Below are 16,045 nucleotides of genomic sequence, written 5' to 3'. Positions count from 1 at the left end.
TCGGCCATCTTTGGTGCAGATTGAATGATTTCAGCCAATCATAGCACAGCACTGCTGTCCGTCCAGTGACGTCACCGTGACATTTCATGAAATTCGATTGTTACTTTGCACCAAAGATGGCCGACCGATTTCCTCTGAATGAAGCTATAGTGCCTTAAATATTATCACTCGTTATCAATCATGTGCTTTTCAAAATTTTCAAAAGAACTTGCCAAAATTCGCCTTTTGCAGATTTGCAATTTAATTTAGTAATACATTTTCAGCTTTAAATAGATGTTGAAATCATAGTCAGTAAACAGGTCAATTCGAAAGATTTTAATTTCACGTAACTAAAGTACTATGAGATATGTTTCCTGCAGCTAGATCTTGTACCCGATGTCATCTTGTGTTAAGATTAATTCCTAAAACTACAGTATCGAGGAGGATTTACATCAGACAGCTGAATACCGACAGAACATTATGTCGAGCGAAGACAGACGATTCCCATTTATCCAAGTTATTCACTCCAGTACCTGTGAAACTGAAATCAAATCCTGACGATATAAACGTAGGAGCTGAACTCAGTGGCCAGCTGAACAGAAATGACGTGATAAAAGTTTTAAATGCTTTCTATCAGAATAAAGAAATCAAAATTCTTGCTGCTGAACATGGATTAGACAGTAGGTTGCACGTGAATTTCTTATTATTTTTGAATCCGATTCATTCGATGTTTTCTTACGTATTTCAGATTACTTATTGCATCAGGCTTACACAAACTTCAGAAAACATTGTCTACAAGTTGAAAATCTAGAAGTAGATTTACATATAGCTCTTAGCGATGTATCACAAGCAGCTGGTCATGTTAGCGACATTTTTCCATATTTCGTACGATTTACTAAAAAAATGTTTCCACATCTCGAATGTATGGACGATCTTAAAAAAATCAGCGATCTTAGTTCTCCACCTAACTGGTATGTATTACGAGTAGTTGTCATGTGAAAGTCCTTCGAAGGATTTTTTCAGTATGTTGAAAATTCGCTATTGTACAGGTACCCATCAGCCAGAGCTAAATGTAGAAAAATCATTTTTCATGCCGGACCTACCAATAGTGGTAAAACTTATCGCGCTTTAGAACGATTTTTGCAGTCTAAATCTGGTGTCTATTGTGGGCCATTAAAGTTACTAGCGACTGAAGTTTTTAGAAAAGCGAATGATAGAGTAAGTTGCTTTTTGCGTGTAATATCAATTTTTTTCTCTTTGTAATGTTTTTTTTTCCTGATAGGGAACACCTTGTGATTTAGTAACCGGCGAAGAACGTAAATATGGTATCAGTGAAAACGAACCAGCATCGCATGTATCTTGTACGGTCGAGATGACTTCGTTGTTGCATAATTGTAAGTTTCGTAATAATAATTACGAATTTATGATAATGTTTTAAAATACATTTTTTCGAACGATATTTTCGTTTTCCAGATGAAGTAGCTGTAATAGATGAAATTCAAATGATTAAAGATCCAAGCAGAGGATGGGCTTGGACAAGAGCTCTGCTTGGTTTAGTTGCCGATGAAATACACGTTTGTGGTGAAGAAGGAGCTGTGGATCTTATTAAAAACCTTATGTTAACCACTTACGAAGATGTTGATGTTTGCAAATATGAAAGACTGACTGAACTGCATATTGAAGATAGTGCCGTCTGCTCTTTGGATAATATTCGAAATGGCGACTGCGTTGTTTGTTTTAGTAAAAATGACGTATACTCGGTAAGTGTGAATTATTATGAACGAAATAAAAATGTTAATTTTTCATCATAACGTAGTATTTTTCTCATAATCAACTAGGTCAGTCGAGGAATCGAAGGTAGCGGTAAAGAAGTAGCTGTGATATATGGAGGTCTTCCACCGAATACTAAACTTGCTCAAGCTCAAAAGTTCAACGATCCGGAGAGCTCTTGTAACGTACTGGTTGCTACCGATGCCATTGGGATGGGTTTGAATCTGTAGGTTTTGTTCTGTTTTATCAATTCACTCTCTTTAAAGATCCGGACGAGTACTTAATTTTATGTTGGATTGCAGGAGTATACGAAGGGTGATCTTTTATTCACTTATTAAACCGGTTGTCAATGAAAAAGGTGAGAAAGAAATGGACACGATATCGGTTTCTCAAGCTCTACAAATCGCTGGCCGGGCTGGTAGATTCAATACCCAATATGAAAAGGTGCCTATTCATTCGTCACGTAAAATGTGAATATTTTTGAACAATAAAAAACTCATCATGTTGGCGTTCTTTCGATAGGGATACGTCACTACTTTCAAACCTGAAGATTTGAAGACGTTGAAACATCTGTTAAGTCAACGACCCGATCCACTAACTAAAGCCGGAATTCATCCTACAGCCGAACAAATCGAACTATATGCTTATCATTTACCTCATTCCACTCTCTCTAATTTGATGGTAAATACACTACTTCTAAGTGAGACCAAAATGCAATAAGGACTTATTTGAATTCAACTCTTGATTGTTCGTAGGACATATTCGTAACATTATCAACAGTTGACGAAGAATTATACTTCATGTGTGCCATCGACGATTTCAAATTCTTAGCAGATATGTTACAGCACGTTCCACTATCCCTCAGAGCCCGATATATTTTCTGTTGCGCACCACTTAATCGAAGAATGGCATTTGTGTGTTCCATGTTTCTTAAGGTACTTTTGAAACTTGATTTAATTGTTTATCGGCGATGGAAATTTTAATCTGATTGTTTTGATTTGGTTACAGTTTGCGAAACAGTATAGTCAAAATAGACCTGTCACTTTTGATTGGGTTTGTCATCACATTGGATGGCCAATTTCGTTACCAAAAACTATTCTAGATTTGGTACATTTAGAATCGGTTTTCGATGTGTTGGATTTATATTTATGGTTCAGGTAAGTTTATAAAACAAATATTGGCAATTTCAAGCATTTCTTGTCTAATAATAACGCTGACTTGTGATTGACTCGTAGCTACCGTTTCCCTGACATATTCATCGAACCAAATCCTGTTCGAGATATTCAATCAGAATTAGACGCTTTGATTCAACAAGGAGTATTACAAATTACAAGACTGCTGCAGAATTCAGGCAAGGTAACCACCGTCCATATCGAAGAAGATTATAGCGCTATGCAAGAGAAACCCGAAGAACCTGCAGTTGGCAAAGGCTGTTTAACTGACCGATTAATAGCTCAGGGCTTACTAACACCGAGTATGTTGAAAGAACTGCAGAATGAATGGGCTGAAGTAAGCTTCGTGTTGCTACTTTCAATAATTTTCATCTTCAATCTGTTCATTATTTTACTCGAATTTTTTAGGGTGAAACTCGTAAATCAAATCATAGTAACAGTAGAATATCGAGTAAAGAGAAATCCAAGCAGTTTACGAAGAATTGTGAAAATAAAGCAATGAACCATAATGATCATAGACCTCCATACAGAGTATTGAGTAAAAAAAGAAAATAAACTGGGTTTTCCATGTTAGCTGTACGTTTGTAATTTAACTGCGGACCTCGATTTGTTTTTGTATTGTAAATAATAAACTGTTGCCAAACTTTTATACTGTAATTGTGACATTCATATAATAGGCATTCAGTGCATTGTTTTCTTATCTTATCTAACATTTGCAGCAGGGCTGTCAGCCTGTCACATTCCTTTGTTATGACATCACAATAAGATAATGTTTCTTTCATCTATCAAGGATGTTTTTCCTTCACGTAATAACTTGGACATTTCGATTTTTTGCAGTGAATCATCCGCACAATGACGTAACTGCAGTAAAGCACTATGATCACCATTTCTCGTATTTCCAATACTCAAGCCCCTCCCCCATCAGACGGTGGTAAATTTTTGATGTTTGAAATCCCTCACAGCTTGTTGAATATCAACATGATTGTTGAATTCCGAATTCGTAGGAAATGTTTCACTTCAAATTGAAGCTAAAAAGCGTGGTAACATGACAGAATAACGATATCAAAATCATGCTGCCATCGAAACTGTACTAGTAATACATACAAAATAAATAGAAAGTAAATTAAGTAAAATTTTCATTATAAAAACACATATAACATGACAAACAATACCTAATACACTAATCATCAATTCATTTCATATTCGATTTCAACTTGCTTCTTGGATCGTCTCCTCAGCGATTTAGGAGATTTTTTAGCTGGTAAAGGAACATCCTACAACGAGACAAATCAATATAAAAAATGAGTAAATTAAATACATACAAGCTACTCTCGTATACAATGAATATTGAATACCATAATTAGATACAATGAAAAATACCTCAATATCAGCGGTCTCTACTTCTTCTTCACTTGGAACGAAATCTTCTTCCATTTCTATTTCTTTATCGGTATCCTAAATTGAAACACGATTAATACAATATTTTATAGTATAGATATCTCCAGTACGCATACTTCACGAGAGAAAAAAAACTTACATCGTCACTAGCTTCAACAAATTCATCAATCTCGTCAGATTCTTCTAATTCTTCTTCTTCTTCTTCTGCGACAGCTTCGGTATCTTTTTCCTACATTAAAAATTTATATCAGCTCCATACATTCGCAAAATAAACACGGAACTGGTATTGTAACACAAGATTTGAGCAGGCACTTTACCTCGGCTTCAGATCGAAGAGCGTTTTCGAAAGCTTTAGTGTGAATATTATAAATATCGTCATACTGCAATTCAAACAATAATGAATTAAAAATCTGAAAATTATAACGTATTTGAAAAGCCGAAAAAACTGAAACGTACAACTCCTTTCTTCAATCTTTCCACTAATTCTTTTTCGATTGCGTTGTCTAATCTAGCAGCTATTAGAGCGGTATCTTCTCTTCGTTTGATACGTCTTTCTATTTTACGTTGCAGTGGGATCAATTTTTTTCTAAAATGAAATACATAAAACATAATATTATGGTATTGAAATCAAGCAGTATTGGTATTGAAAAAGAGAAATACTAATGCTTACTGTCTTCCTAATCTTAATTTCCTCATTTTGATTAAATACTGGGTAATTCTAACGAAACGTTGTTTGCATTTCAACTTCAAGTGTCCAGGCCAAAACAACAAGTTTTCATTCAACTGTCTGATAGCTTTTTCAAAGTTTCTAGATAGTTTGATCTTTTCCCATTGTTTACGTGGATACACGGATCTAATAAACAATTTAATCGCGGATTAATACTGCGTTACGTGAGTTTGTACATAATGAAGAGAATCCAATGTAGCAAAGTACCTTTCGGCAGTCTTCATGTATAAATAGATGATTCCTTTTTCTTCTCGGACCGTCGCATATTGACTGTTGGCCAAAGGACATGTGGTACGATTACATAACCCAGTGAGATTATATTCATTTCTACAAAATTGAGTCGAATCAGTTCTGTAAACAGAGTCACATTGATTAGAATTTAGATCCACTTTTATCGCAGCACGACAGAATTCAAGGATCACTTACTGCACTTTGAAGGAACAAAAGTTTGACTTTATTATACTCCACACAACCTGAAAAAGAAATGAAATCGATATACTTTTCAATTAATGATCTATTATTATCAAATATATCAGATTTGAGGAGAATAATCCGGCGAATTTTGAGAATTGTGACTGAATGTTGGACTTGAATGCTACAGTGATTGGGATGTTTTCAGTATAGAGGAAGGTAAATTGAACACAGAGTACTTACGTCGTCTTGATCCATGATGAATACTTTTCAACTACGATTTAAACATCAATTTCGAACAACTTTTATTCCATAAAATTACCAGTTTTCGGTTTTGAAACATCTTTTTCTTTCCCTTTTTCAAGCACGTGTTTTTGTTGACAAGTGTCAGATGATAAGAAAATTTACAGATTTTTTTAACTTTTTGGTTTAGTTCATGAAACTGGACTGAACCTAGATTCTGTCTTTTAAGAAATTTTTTATGATGAAAAACTGATTAAAACTTCAAAAACTGCATTTAAACTTTCAAAAATAAGTTTTAAAAAGATGAATTTTTACAAAAAACTAAATTTCATTCCCATTTACTTTCAAAAAAAGTATTTTCTTACTTTGACAAAGTTGCATGATACAAACAGGAACGACCTTGCGCCTGGTCATTCTTGTTGTTGTTGGTTTCTTATCAATCAGAAATCAGAATTTTCAAATTTTCCGTTTTTTCATTTTTCAAAATTTTTTTGAAAAATCTTAAAATTTCACTAATTTTGATGAATATATTGAATAAATTTAAATTTTGTGAAAGAACATCAGTACAAGTAGTACTATACAAGTACAAGATTACAACCTTTTTGAAATACATGAATGATTTGATTCACCCGGATTCACCTTTCAGTTTTCACCGAAATCGGCGCTCAGAACTGAAATTACTTTTAGTGCGATGGAATGAGTGAGATAAATTGCCTCTTGACTGCGTTATCATGAATTCGTTAAACAATATTCAGGCATATTCCTCGCTAAAATAAAATTCTACCCGCAAGAGGTAGTCCTTACTGGAAGTCAGGAGGTTTGATGGAGAAGAGCAAGTTCAGGACATTTTTTTTTATGAAGTCCACATTTACGATAGAGTGGTTTATCTTCATATTTGTAGCACTATATGTTCTGACGTACTCATCTATACGTCGTTTTAATTGGAGATATTGTTCAAAAAAATTCATACCGTTTGTTCAAAGTTTGTGTCTAACTGAATATAAAAAGTTCAAAATAAGATTTATTTATTAAAAATAATTAACAAAGAAAAACACACCAATATCACTGAGTATCTTCATTTGACTTGTCATTAGACGGCGAAGGTGATGACTCAGAATTCGGATTATTTTCCAAGATGGAATATTTTTGAACCTCCAAGCATTTACTCTCCACTTTCTTCACTTCTTCAAGTTCATTTTTGATCTGAAAACATTGAAATCGATAAGCTTAGTTTGACATGAATAAATTGTAATAATGATCGGAGATTCGCCGTAAAATTACAGAACTCCTTCACTACTTTACAAATAGTTCTTATGAACAAGCAATGCAGAACATTTCAATATGCATGCTTATTTTAAACATTTTTAAAAAAACAACATAAAAAAATGTAGAAAATTTCATTATAAATTTTTAGAAAATTTGTTGGAGTCTTTCCTCTTTTGTTTTTTAAAATGAAAATGGACTTGGCAATTTCTCGTCATTTCATAAATTTTATAATAATTTTTCCATATGAAATAGGTACCTTTTGTTGAACGGAATACAGTCTTTCTGAAATCAACATAGCCAGGGTTTCGGCTCCAGTCAAAAATGAAATTTCAGCGGTTGCTACAGCTAATTTCTCCACATTCTCCGATAAAGTGATTAATTCCTGAAACCATGAAAAATCACGGAGGATTGTCGAATACGTTGTAAATGATATACTAATACTTAATATCACAGTACGAAATCATCGTGTGAGTTGTAACGTACTAAAAATTCTTCCTTCAAAATTTTAGCGTTCACTCTGGCAGCCACTATGTCATCTTCGGTTTTTGAGTTAATGGCACCGTAACCCATCAATTCGATATCACGCTCTAGATCATTCATTAAATCATTCAAACAGTTTCTAAATTTTAAAAACAGAATTAACGATACATCATTATCAAATTTTTTTCATTGGACCCAAAGAATGGACCAACTTAGGTACTTGTATTTTGAAGCTGAATCGATAACAGCTAATAAAATTTGAGTAAGTAATTCCGATGTTGAGTTGACCGAGCTGGAGCAAGCTTGTTGTATCAATTTACGGTGGCTGAAATCAATACCTTCACTGAGAACATTTTCCTGATGAAAATTTCTCGATTAAAAATACCAAATTGGATTTAGCAAAGTAGTGAAAAAACAAACTAACCGAACTGTCCAACGTTGAATTCTTTCGAATGGTCGATACCGCAAGAGCTGTCGATAACCCGCATGATTTTGAAACACTCGATTTGAGAAAGAATGATTTCAATGGATGCTTCGTTCTCTGTAAAGGAACAGATTTCAGTTTTTTTTATTCTCGTAAAACCTAACCTACCACAAATAGAATATCTTACCGATAAATGGAATGATTTCGGTATTGATGAAAATAAACGACGAAACATCATTGAGTTTGCATTAAATCACAATTTTAAACTAATTTCGTGGTTTGTTTTCATGAAAACGCTTCATTGGTATCGGTAGCAGTTGACCGGTTATCACTTATCAGCTGTCTGATAAAAGATGCGCCTCGCCTAACTCGGCGGATGGAAATTTTATTACTCTCGAAATCTCGAACAGGTGTGAAGTTACCCTACCCATCGGTAATGACCAAAACCAGTCAATAAAAATTTTCAATGTTCAATGATTAGTCATCAGAAATTTGGCGATTATCACTGCGTACATGAAGTACGTTTCTACTGAGCAATAAAATCTTTTAGGACTGAAATATGTTTCCATTGATGATACGATTACATCGCAATCGTTGGAGAGTAACAACATAGTTTTATTCTTATTCGCTTCAAACTAGAATGACGAAGCTTCCATCCAATTCATTTACATTCAAACGTATCTGTACTAGATTTCAAATTCAGCACAATCATATAACCATCATTAATTTCGAAAAAAGTATTACTTCCAAGAAATAAGGACACACAACTAGTAAAATAAAATTTTCTTTTATTTATAAATTTTACGCCAAAACTGGTACAACACCAGGAGGTGAAACATCGGTTTTCAACCCTCTTAAATCTTGGGCTGGAACTAAGGGTGCTGGCGGTGGAAGTTCTTCTTTTGGTTCAACCACACTAACATTATCAGGTAATGGTTTCTTCGGACCGTTCTTTCCTGAGGGATCCCAGGGCAACATAATTTTCACTTTAATTCCTAATACACCTGCAAACATCAACAGCATAGTATTAAATTTCAACTAGGCGTTCGTAAATAGATCATTTCTCGAATATTACGCGTAATCGAGCCCGTTCACTCACCTTGTCTTAATAATACGTGACGAGTAGCGGTATCGACATAATCAACACACGGCTCTCCACTGTGAATCATTAGTCCGTCAACGAATTTCATTGATTTAGCTCTTTGTCCTCTTAATTTTCCAGAAACGACGACTTCGCAACCTTTAGCTCCGCTCTCCATAATGAACCGCAAAACACCATAGCAGGCTCGTCTGACAGCTAAACCTCCGATCAATTTATATCTCAATGATTCGGCTTGAGCAATAGCGCAAAGACCTCGAGTAGCAACTTTTTCAGCATACAATTCGATCGAGCCGTCGGGGAATTTGAAACGTTTTTGAACGACAGATGTCAATTCACGAATTCTGCGACCTTTTTCACCCAGTACGTTTTGGGTCCTGGTGGCCATAATGATGATTTCCGTACGAGTAGGGGTGACACGAATTTCTACGCCGGAGTAACCATCTTCAGCTAATTCTCTCATTAAGAATTCGTTCAGTTCGGCTTTGAAAACTCCATCGGCAACAAACTAAAACAAATACCACACATAGCGAAATCAATATCCTGTCTATGCATACCTAAATGACAATACAATAAACATTGCGTAAGAAACGGATGGGGATCGAATAGAAGTAAGATAATGATAAATAAGTGTGCAATAATTAATATTACAAGAAACAGATTGAAGAAAGTAATATAAATTGGTGTAACAAGGATATAAGGCGAAATGTGAGGAAAAACATGTGCCGTTAGTCAATTAGGTAAATTAGTGAATTGTAGAGATGTAACTTACTTTACGTTTTTTCGAAATTGCGCGAGCCATGTTTGTCTGCTGGTATGCGATATTTTTTTGAAGGTTTCACCTCAAATTATAAATTAAATCAACGAAAATTAGACATTTATGCCCAAAAAGAAAGAATGCCGATCATAATGTGCCAGCGTGATTATTTTCCCTATCAATTTTGCCAACCACAGAAAAAATTCCCAGATGATAAAATTTCGTTTTGGTAGGTAAAAATAAGTAGGTTAGGTTCATTGGGTAGGTAAAAAGTATAGGTTGTATGTAGCTGATATTTTCATCGTTAGAAGCGCTAAGAGCGCTGGTGGTGTACTGTGATTTTCAAATTTTTTTTTTTCTTTTTCATGGAGTAGAAAAAATTTTGAAGTTTGAATTTTTAAATTTAAAAATAAACATGAACACACCATTTTACATACGAATTAAACTCTTTTATTGTCGTTCAACATTGAGAACTCTTGATACATGAAAAATGAAGTAAGTAATCAGCAAATCTTTATGCATTTATATGTAGCATCCTTATTCCAATTCATTGAAAAATAATTTCTTCCTATGGAAATTAATACCATACATACTTCATGTTTAATTTTAGTCGAAGAAATGCGACGATATGAAGAAGTGGTATTTTTTTGCGAGGTAATCGATGTACAATAGATGATCTTCAAACTGATACGTGTTGAATATTACCTGAAATAAATAAAATCGAAAGTCATACCAGATCTAAATCTGATCTATGCCTATGGGAAGTAGAAAAAATAACAGGTAAATTACATTAAGCACATCTCTTAAATCACATTCATTGGTAGTTTGAAGTATTTTTGATTCATTTTTATAAGCAACGCTTGTGAAATAGTACATTAGATTATCCGGCGGGTATAATATGGTAATGCACAGCCACTGGCAAATATTTGCCCAGTCCATTGAATTCCAAAAACAGTCTTCCAAGTGGCATTTACAAATTAACCACCACGAAATACCGTATATCTAAACAAACGTAAAGTCAAAGCAAAGCCATAGAATAAATTAAAAAATCGTACGTAAATTATAATGATTCTTCAAATTACCGATAATGCAGAAAAAACATTTGGCACTTCTTGATACAACAGCCATTCTAGAAGGTGTCCAAATGTGTATCGTTTTTGAATAAAATTTGGCGTTACTCGAGGCCAAATGAATACAGTCACTGGTAAAGGAATTATGTATGAAGCTATCTGTAAACACCTGCAAACGTTCAAATTAACGATCTTATAATTCATTTGAAGAAATAAGTAGGTTTTCCAATTACTTATCTAAGAGAATACGCCATACTTATCTATAGATCCGCAACACATGATAAATAGCGTAGCCAAAGTACAGTCGAACCCTACCCATTGTTCTGAATCCTCTCGTCCGCAGTAATTCCTGATTACTTTGAATACTTGAGCTAAATTTTCTCCATTCGCTGAATTTTGTTGCAGTACGTGATTTTTCGTTCCAAATCTATAATAAAATGCAACCGCGATTCAAAAAATATCTTCAAAAACCTTTGGTCTTTGGTCTAGGTTACACTATTACACTGTTGTGTCGCTGTACCTAATTGCGAGTTCTATTCCTTTGTAGTCTTCGCCTCGTAATTTAGAATTTGTTGTACTCTCTGTTACTACTAATTTTCGAACTTTGGAAAGTTTCGCAATGGACTTCGCCGACTTTTCTATTAATTCGATCATTAAAGACATCTGAAAGAGTTTTCATTTCGAATTATTAGATTTTTCAAGAACAGGCGTATTACTATAGGTTATACTTACGTACTCGTATCTTTCGCGCTTTCACTAACCTTCAAATTACAGGATAATGAAGCTTTGAAAGCTTTTCTAGCTTGTCGAAGCCAATTGTTATCGTATAAACCGTGCTTGGTTTCTTGAAGAAATTTTTGAATTTCCGATACTTTTTTCCGATTTTGAGTCATCTTGGCGCTCGATGATTTCCGCATATCTTTACGATTTGCAGAAATTTTATCTTTATTTTGTAAGTCGTCGCAAGGACTAAAATGTCCATTCAATAGTTCAGTCCTTAGAATGCTACACTGGTCTGTAATAATCTCGCCATTACTGTTCGTATAATTGGTTTGATTGCTCGACAGATATTGCTGTAAAAATTGAACGTCATTTATATAATATCGTAAAGAATGGCAATAAAAAGTGCCATTTGTTTGAAAAGTTACCTCGTAATTGAATAAATGAAGAAGTAGTACTCGCGAACTCATGAATTTTGTTATTCGTTGCAAACATTGTAGTGCCAAATGCTGTAGTTCATATTCGTAGTTGGCATTTAAGGCGTACTTTTTAATAAAATCATTGAAACAGCATATTTCATTGCTCTCTAAATTCTCTTTGCACTCGCAGCCCTTGGTGATCAACGAGTTGATGGCTGAAAACCGCAATAATTGAGTATTTTAATCGGATCTTTATTAGTAAAATGTAGATAGGTATGTACGTAGGTAGATTATATATTTCAAGTTACCATTTACGTTGTAAATGAGAGAATCGATGCAAATGAATATTTTTTCTACAATATCATCGAGATCATGCTGATCGCTCAAATAACTACATTCGTTGAATTCTTCTATTAATTTTAGCAATTCTGTATGCGTTTTGTCACAATAGACGTTGAAATCGAGGTTGTATTCTGAAGAAATCATGAAAGGAACTGCAAAATAAAAATATCATTCGTTTGTTGGTCATCAAAACCGATATGTGGAGTTCTCGGATCGAAAATAAGTGAGTATTCGTATTTCATACTTGTATTTTTCCACGGAAAGTGATACCAGGGAAAATTTACACTTTCTAATTTTGACATGGAAATCTCCAAAAGAGCATTTTTGGTGTTACATAAAAAAAGATATCCGATAGGAGTTGATCCAATGGCGAATAATAATTCATCAATGCTAAAACAAAAAGAACCACTGGTATTAGAATCATATGCAGAGAAGGGTTTTATTTACTTGTTCGACATATGAACATGGGAAACCTTTTTCGACGCTATTCGGAAATTTTATTCTTTTAATTCGAAAAAATAAATCAATAAGGTAGTATTTTGTATTTCCAAAACTTATTATCCAAAGAGTAGAAAAAAACATTTTGTTTTTTTAGCTCGAAGAATATTATGAACAATTCAGTATTAACCTCACTCTTCAAAATTGAAGTAGGTAGGTTTAGAAATATTGGTATCTATCGAGATCGGTAATATAGCAAGAGAGCATTTTTTTTCGTACCTAAGTTGTTTCTCGATAAATCGAATCAAAGGATTTAAAATCACCCATTGAAAAAGTAGATCTCTATTACTATTCCATGATATAAATATTTAGAATTGAAATTTTACTCTCAAAGTTCTACTTTCTTTTCGTTAACAAAATCGTTAGAGCTCAATTTGAAAATTGTAACTAGAAGTTGTTATGCTGCATTTCCTTATAATGTGTCAGAAAAAAAGCTTTGATGTTGCTTGTGTGATATTTTTCATAATTTCCCTTAATTATTGAGTCGAACCCTCCCCCAATCAGTCTTATTCGAAGTTGAAGCTCGAAGTGTACGCAGTGCGACATTAATTTCAACCCTAAAAAAAAACAACAATTTTTTGAGGCAGATTGTTCGCAAAATTGATCATTTTTGTGTTGAACTATCTGTGAATTATTTTGATTTTTGAATGCGATCCCCTTCAGTAGACTGTTTTATTTCATTCTGACGCAGAAGAAATAAAGTTAGACCATTTTAAATATAGTTTGTCAACGTAATACTGACCTAGGTTAACGTTGTAAATGTTATGTAGGTAAGATTGTAAATATAAACAAGTGCAAATGCAAAATTATTCGCGCAAATTGTAAATACCTTTGGATCAATTCGTCGTTTTCAATAGCCATTTTATCTGAAATGCAATTCCGATTGTACTTTAACGATAAAAGTTCCACAAATTCTATCAAAGTTGAATAATAGTTTGGAAACATCAGGTAATACTCGTGGCATCGTAACATTTGTTTGGCAATATTGAAAACTCGTACGAAGTTACTCGAATTCAGATTATTTCTCAATATATTATTTATAACGTTCATTAAAACGTTAAATATGTTATTTCTAGACGAAGCGACAGCAGCTGAAGAATTTGGTCTAGGTCTCAATAATTTGCCATCGTTCGTCAATCCAGCTCTAGATCGTTTGGTATATACGATGGAATTAATCAGAGATCTCGTTATCAGTTCGTTATCAAACAAAAGCTTGATAATTTGCAAGGAATTTTTCTTTCCATTTTTACCGTTAACCATTTCCAAAATATTTACAACGTTCTGAACCATGGTTTCTGCCGGATGGAATTGTAACAAATGGACGACGCATTCGATCATCGCAACTGTAACTCGTTCGGGTAAGATTTTACTGCATTTGTTTCGTAAAAACCCGGTGAAAGTTGTCGTAAAGGTGTTCAAAGTTATAACTTTGTTATTGTTCGCCGTTACTGGGAAAAATTCGTAGAAGTATTTGTATTTGGTTAACATTTCGCACATGAAAACAGCGTTAACGAATGTGATATACTTCACGGTCGATTCGTTTATTATGTCTGTTCTGTTCGATATTATGGGAACGTAAGGATCGTTCATCCAGTCTGAAATAACGACGAATACGCATTTGACGAGGTTAACGTTTCTTCGAATGCATTTGAAAAGCATTTCTCTGGTGTACGATCCGTGCACTAAGATTCTACACCAATTAGAACAAGGATCTAGACACGCGATCATGTTGATCGGTGTTAGCATTTTAGCGCTGCTGGAGTCATCGACGTACGATGGAACACTAATATATAGCAAGTCTGCAAAATTACCTACGATCTTTTCGAGTCTACGAAAACCGTACCTAGGTACGTGTAAGAATATACGATCGAACGTATTCAGTATTAGTTTCAGTATTTTAAAAGCATTTCGATACGGATACCTGTCTACGTAGACATCGTACTCCAACGAACAGTAGTACAGGTAGCAAGTCTCGAGTAAATTCACAAACGCGTCTTTGGATAATTCGTACGACGAATGAATGCATTTTTCGTGTATTTCCAACGCCAACTGAAATATATCCGTATCGCATTCGTTCAAATACTCGCGTAAAATTCTGAATAAATCCGCATAGTACAACGATTCCTGTTGCGAGTGCAGAATCGCGTTCAATACGTACAGCTTTTCGGTTTTAGATTTGGTGTAATCTAGACTGCGAATAATATCCTGATTTATTAGCAATACCGGAGTAATCGTATCGGTGGATGATGAAAAACTCTCGGATTTCATCTTGATGGTATCGCTGGATAGCGCGGTGGCGGTATCGCTGTCCGTTGAACTCTTTCTCCATTCTTCGGTCCATTGCTGTTGAGCAGGCTGAGCTTGCGAGAATTTCTCGCCTATGAAACCGATCAACGTGTTGTCTTTGTTGTTCAAGGCGAGGTCCACATCGCCGGAGAACGAGTTGGCGCGCATTATTCACTTCATCTTATTCTACATATAATCTCGATCGATATCACTGAAGCCGCATTTTTTGTGAATTCGCGTTCGTATTTTTCATCGTTAGTACGAGTAGATAATCTTAGGCACTGGCTGGTTGGAAATTTCTTGTCAATCGAGTTACGAGTACGTGTGTTGTATATAGCCAACGTTACCATAGAAACTATTCGTTGATTGTTGGCTTCGGTGCTCTTCTCTCAATGTCGTGAAAAACATTATGAATTATTGTTATTCGCTTTTTAAGAGTAGATTTTCTCGTTTGTGATCGCTCATCTGCTTCAAATACGATACAAAGACAAAATAAAATCATGTTACGGATTGAAGAATGTACTGTAGGGATCGTCGTGATGCTTTTGCTTAGGTACCTACTATTTTTCCTATGCCTATGCGATGGCAATTTGAGTGTATTATGTAATTTATGAATACAACTTTTTTGAAAAGTCAAAATATTACATATTTGGAAGTGGCAATCTTTGCTTATAATTTGATGTTCAAATGCAGAATGCAGATACAATTCAATGAGCTATCATCTTGCTCTTCGATATCGAGTGATTCGAATTTTGAACTTGAAGAGAGATTTTTTTGTAACTATGTATTTGAAGATCTCAATTTCATTCTGCGGATTTTTTTCTTCAGCACTCTTCTAAAATTATTATTTCTCGATGATGATAAATTTTTCTCGATTTTTTCAAAATTTCGAGATTAAGTAATTATTTATTATCAAGATTAATATAATGGAAAGCAAACATTCGAAATATTTTTCCAACATTATCTCGATGAAGAATCAGGACT

At 34.3% G+C, this 16,045-nt stretch overlaps 5 protein-coding genes across 5 annotated transcripts; 1 reads left to right on the top strand and 4 right to left on the bottom strand.

Moving 5' to 3' along the window:
- The first annotated feature begins 145 nt into the window (after positions 1–145).
- LOC135840416 (ATP-dependent RNA helicase SUV3 homolog, mitochondrial-like) lies at positions 146–3,570 on the top strand. Its single transcript, XM_065356946.1, has 12 exons — positions 146–659; positions 728–950; positions 1,029–1,197; positions 1,262–1,373; positions 1,453–1,739; positions 1,818–1,975; positions 2,052–2,193; positions 2,272–2,430; positions 2,505–2,684; positions 2,758–2,906; positions 2,985–3,258; positions 3,330–3,570. Exons 1-12 carry the CDS (start codon positions 347–349, stop codon positions 3,474–3,476), a joined length of 2,313 nt encoding a protein of 770 aa, XP_065213018.1. The 5' UTR covers positions 146–346; the 3' UTR covers positions 3,477–3,570.
- Positions 3,571–4,040: 470 nt separating this feature from the next.
- On the bottom strand, positions 4,041–5,859 carry LOC135840434 (protein MAK16 homolog A-like). Its single transcript, XM_065356970.1, has 9 exons — positions 5,701–5,859; positions 5,473–5,519; positions 5,254–5,397; positions 4,990–5,172; positions 4,776–4,905; positions 4,637–4,699; positions 4,459–4,548; positions 4,302–4,376; positions 4,041–4,195 (listed from the first exon to the last, which is right to left on the bottom strand). Exons 1-9 carry the CDS (start codon positions 5,713–5,715, stop codon positions 4,109–4,111), a joined length of 834 nt encoding a protein of 277 aa, XP_065213042.1. The 5' UTR covers positions 5,716–5,859; the 3' UTR covers positions 4,041–4,108.
- An 842-nt stretch (positions 5,860–6,701) lies between these two features.
- Positions 6,702–8,267, bottom strand: LOC135840397 (uncharacterized). Its single transcript, XM_065356923.1, has 6 exons — positions 8,058–8,267; positions 7,871–7,987; positions 7,667–7,803; positions 7,450–7,585; positions 7,223–7,348; positions 6,702–6,903 (listed from the first exon to the last, which is right to left on the bottom strand). The coding sequence occupies exons 1-6, from the start codon at positions 8,106–8,108 to the stop codon at positions 6,763–6,765; spliced, it is 708 nt and encodes a 235-aa protein (XP_065212995.1). The 5' UTR covers positions 8,109–8,267; the 3' UTR covers positions 6,702–6,762.
- Positions 8,268–8,638: 371 nt separating this feature from the next.
- On the bottom strand, positions 8,639–9,915 carry RpS3 (ribosomal protein S3). The gene is made up of 3 exons (XM_065356911.1): positions 9,742–9,915; positions 8,970–9,477; positions 8,639–8,874 (listed from the first exon to the last, which is right to left on the bottom strand). Exons 1-3 carry the CDS (start codon positions 9,769–9,771, stop codon positions 8,672–8,674), a joined length of 741 nt encoding a protein of 246 aa, XP_065212983.1. The 5' UTR covers positions 9,772–9,915; the 3' UTR covers positions 8,639–8,671.
- On the bottom strand, positions 9,787–15,462 carry LOC135840337 (uncharacterized). The gene is made up of 10 exons (XM_065356824.1): positions 13,605–15,462; positions 12,522–12,667; positions 12,244–12,429; positions 11,945–12,150; positions 11,558–11,869; positions 11,317–11,459; positions 11,053–11,223; positions 10,809–10,965; positions 10,516–10,728; positions 9,787–10,431 (listed from the first exon to the last, which is right to left on the bottom strand). Exons 1-10 carry the CDS (start codon positions 15,227–15,229, stop codon positions 10,333–10,335), a joined length of 3,258 nt encoding a protein of 1,085 aa, XP_065212896.1. The 5' UTR covers positions 15,230–15,462; the 3' UTR covers positions 9,787–10,332.
- Between the last annotated feature and the right edge of the window lie 583 nt (positions 15,463–16,045).

This window comes from Planococcus citri, chromosome 1 (genome assembly GCF_950023065.1).
Source record: "Planococcus citri chromosome 1, ihPlaCitr1.1, whole genome shotgun sequence".
NCBI lineage: Eukaryota > Metazoa > Arthropoda > Insecta > Hemiptera > Pseudococcidae > Planococcus > Planococcus citri.
Note: the sequence above shows the minus strand (reverse complement) of the source record. Positions and strands in the feature narration are given on the sequence as shown.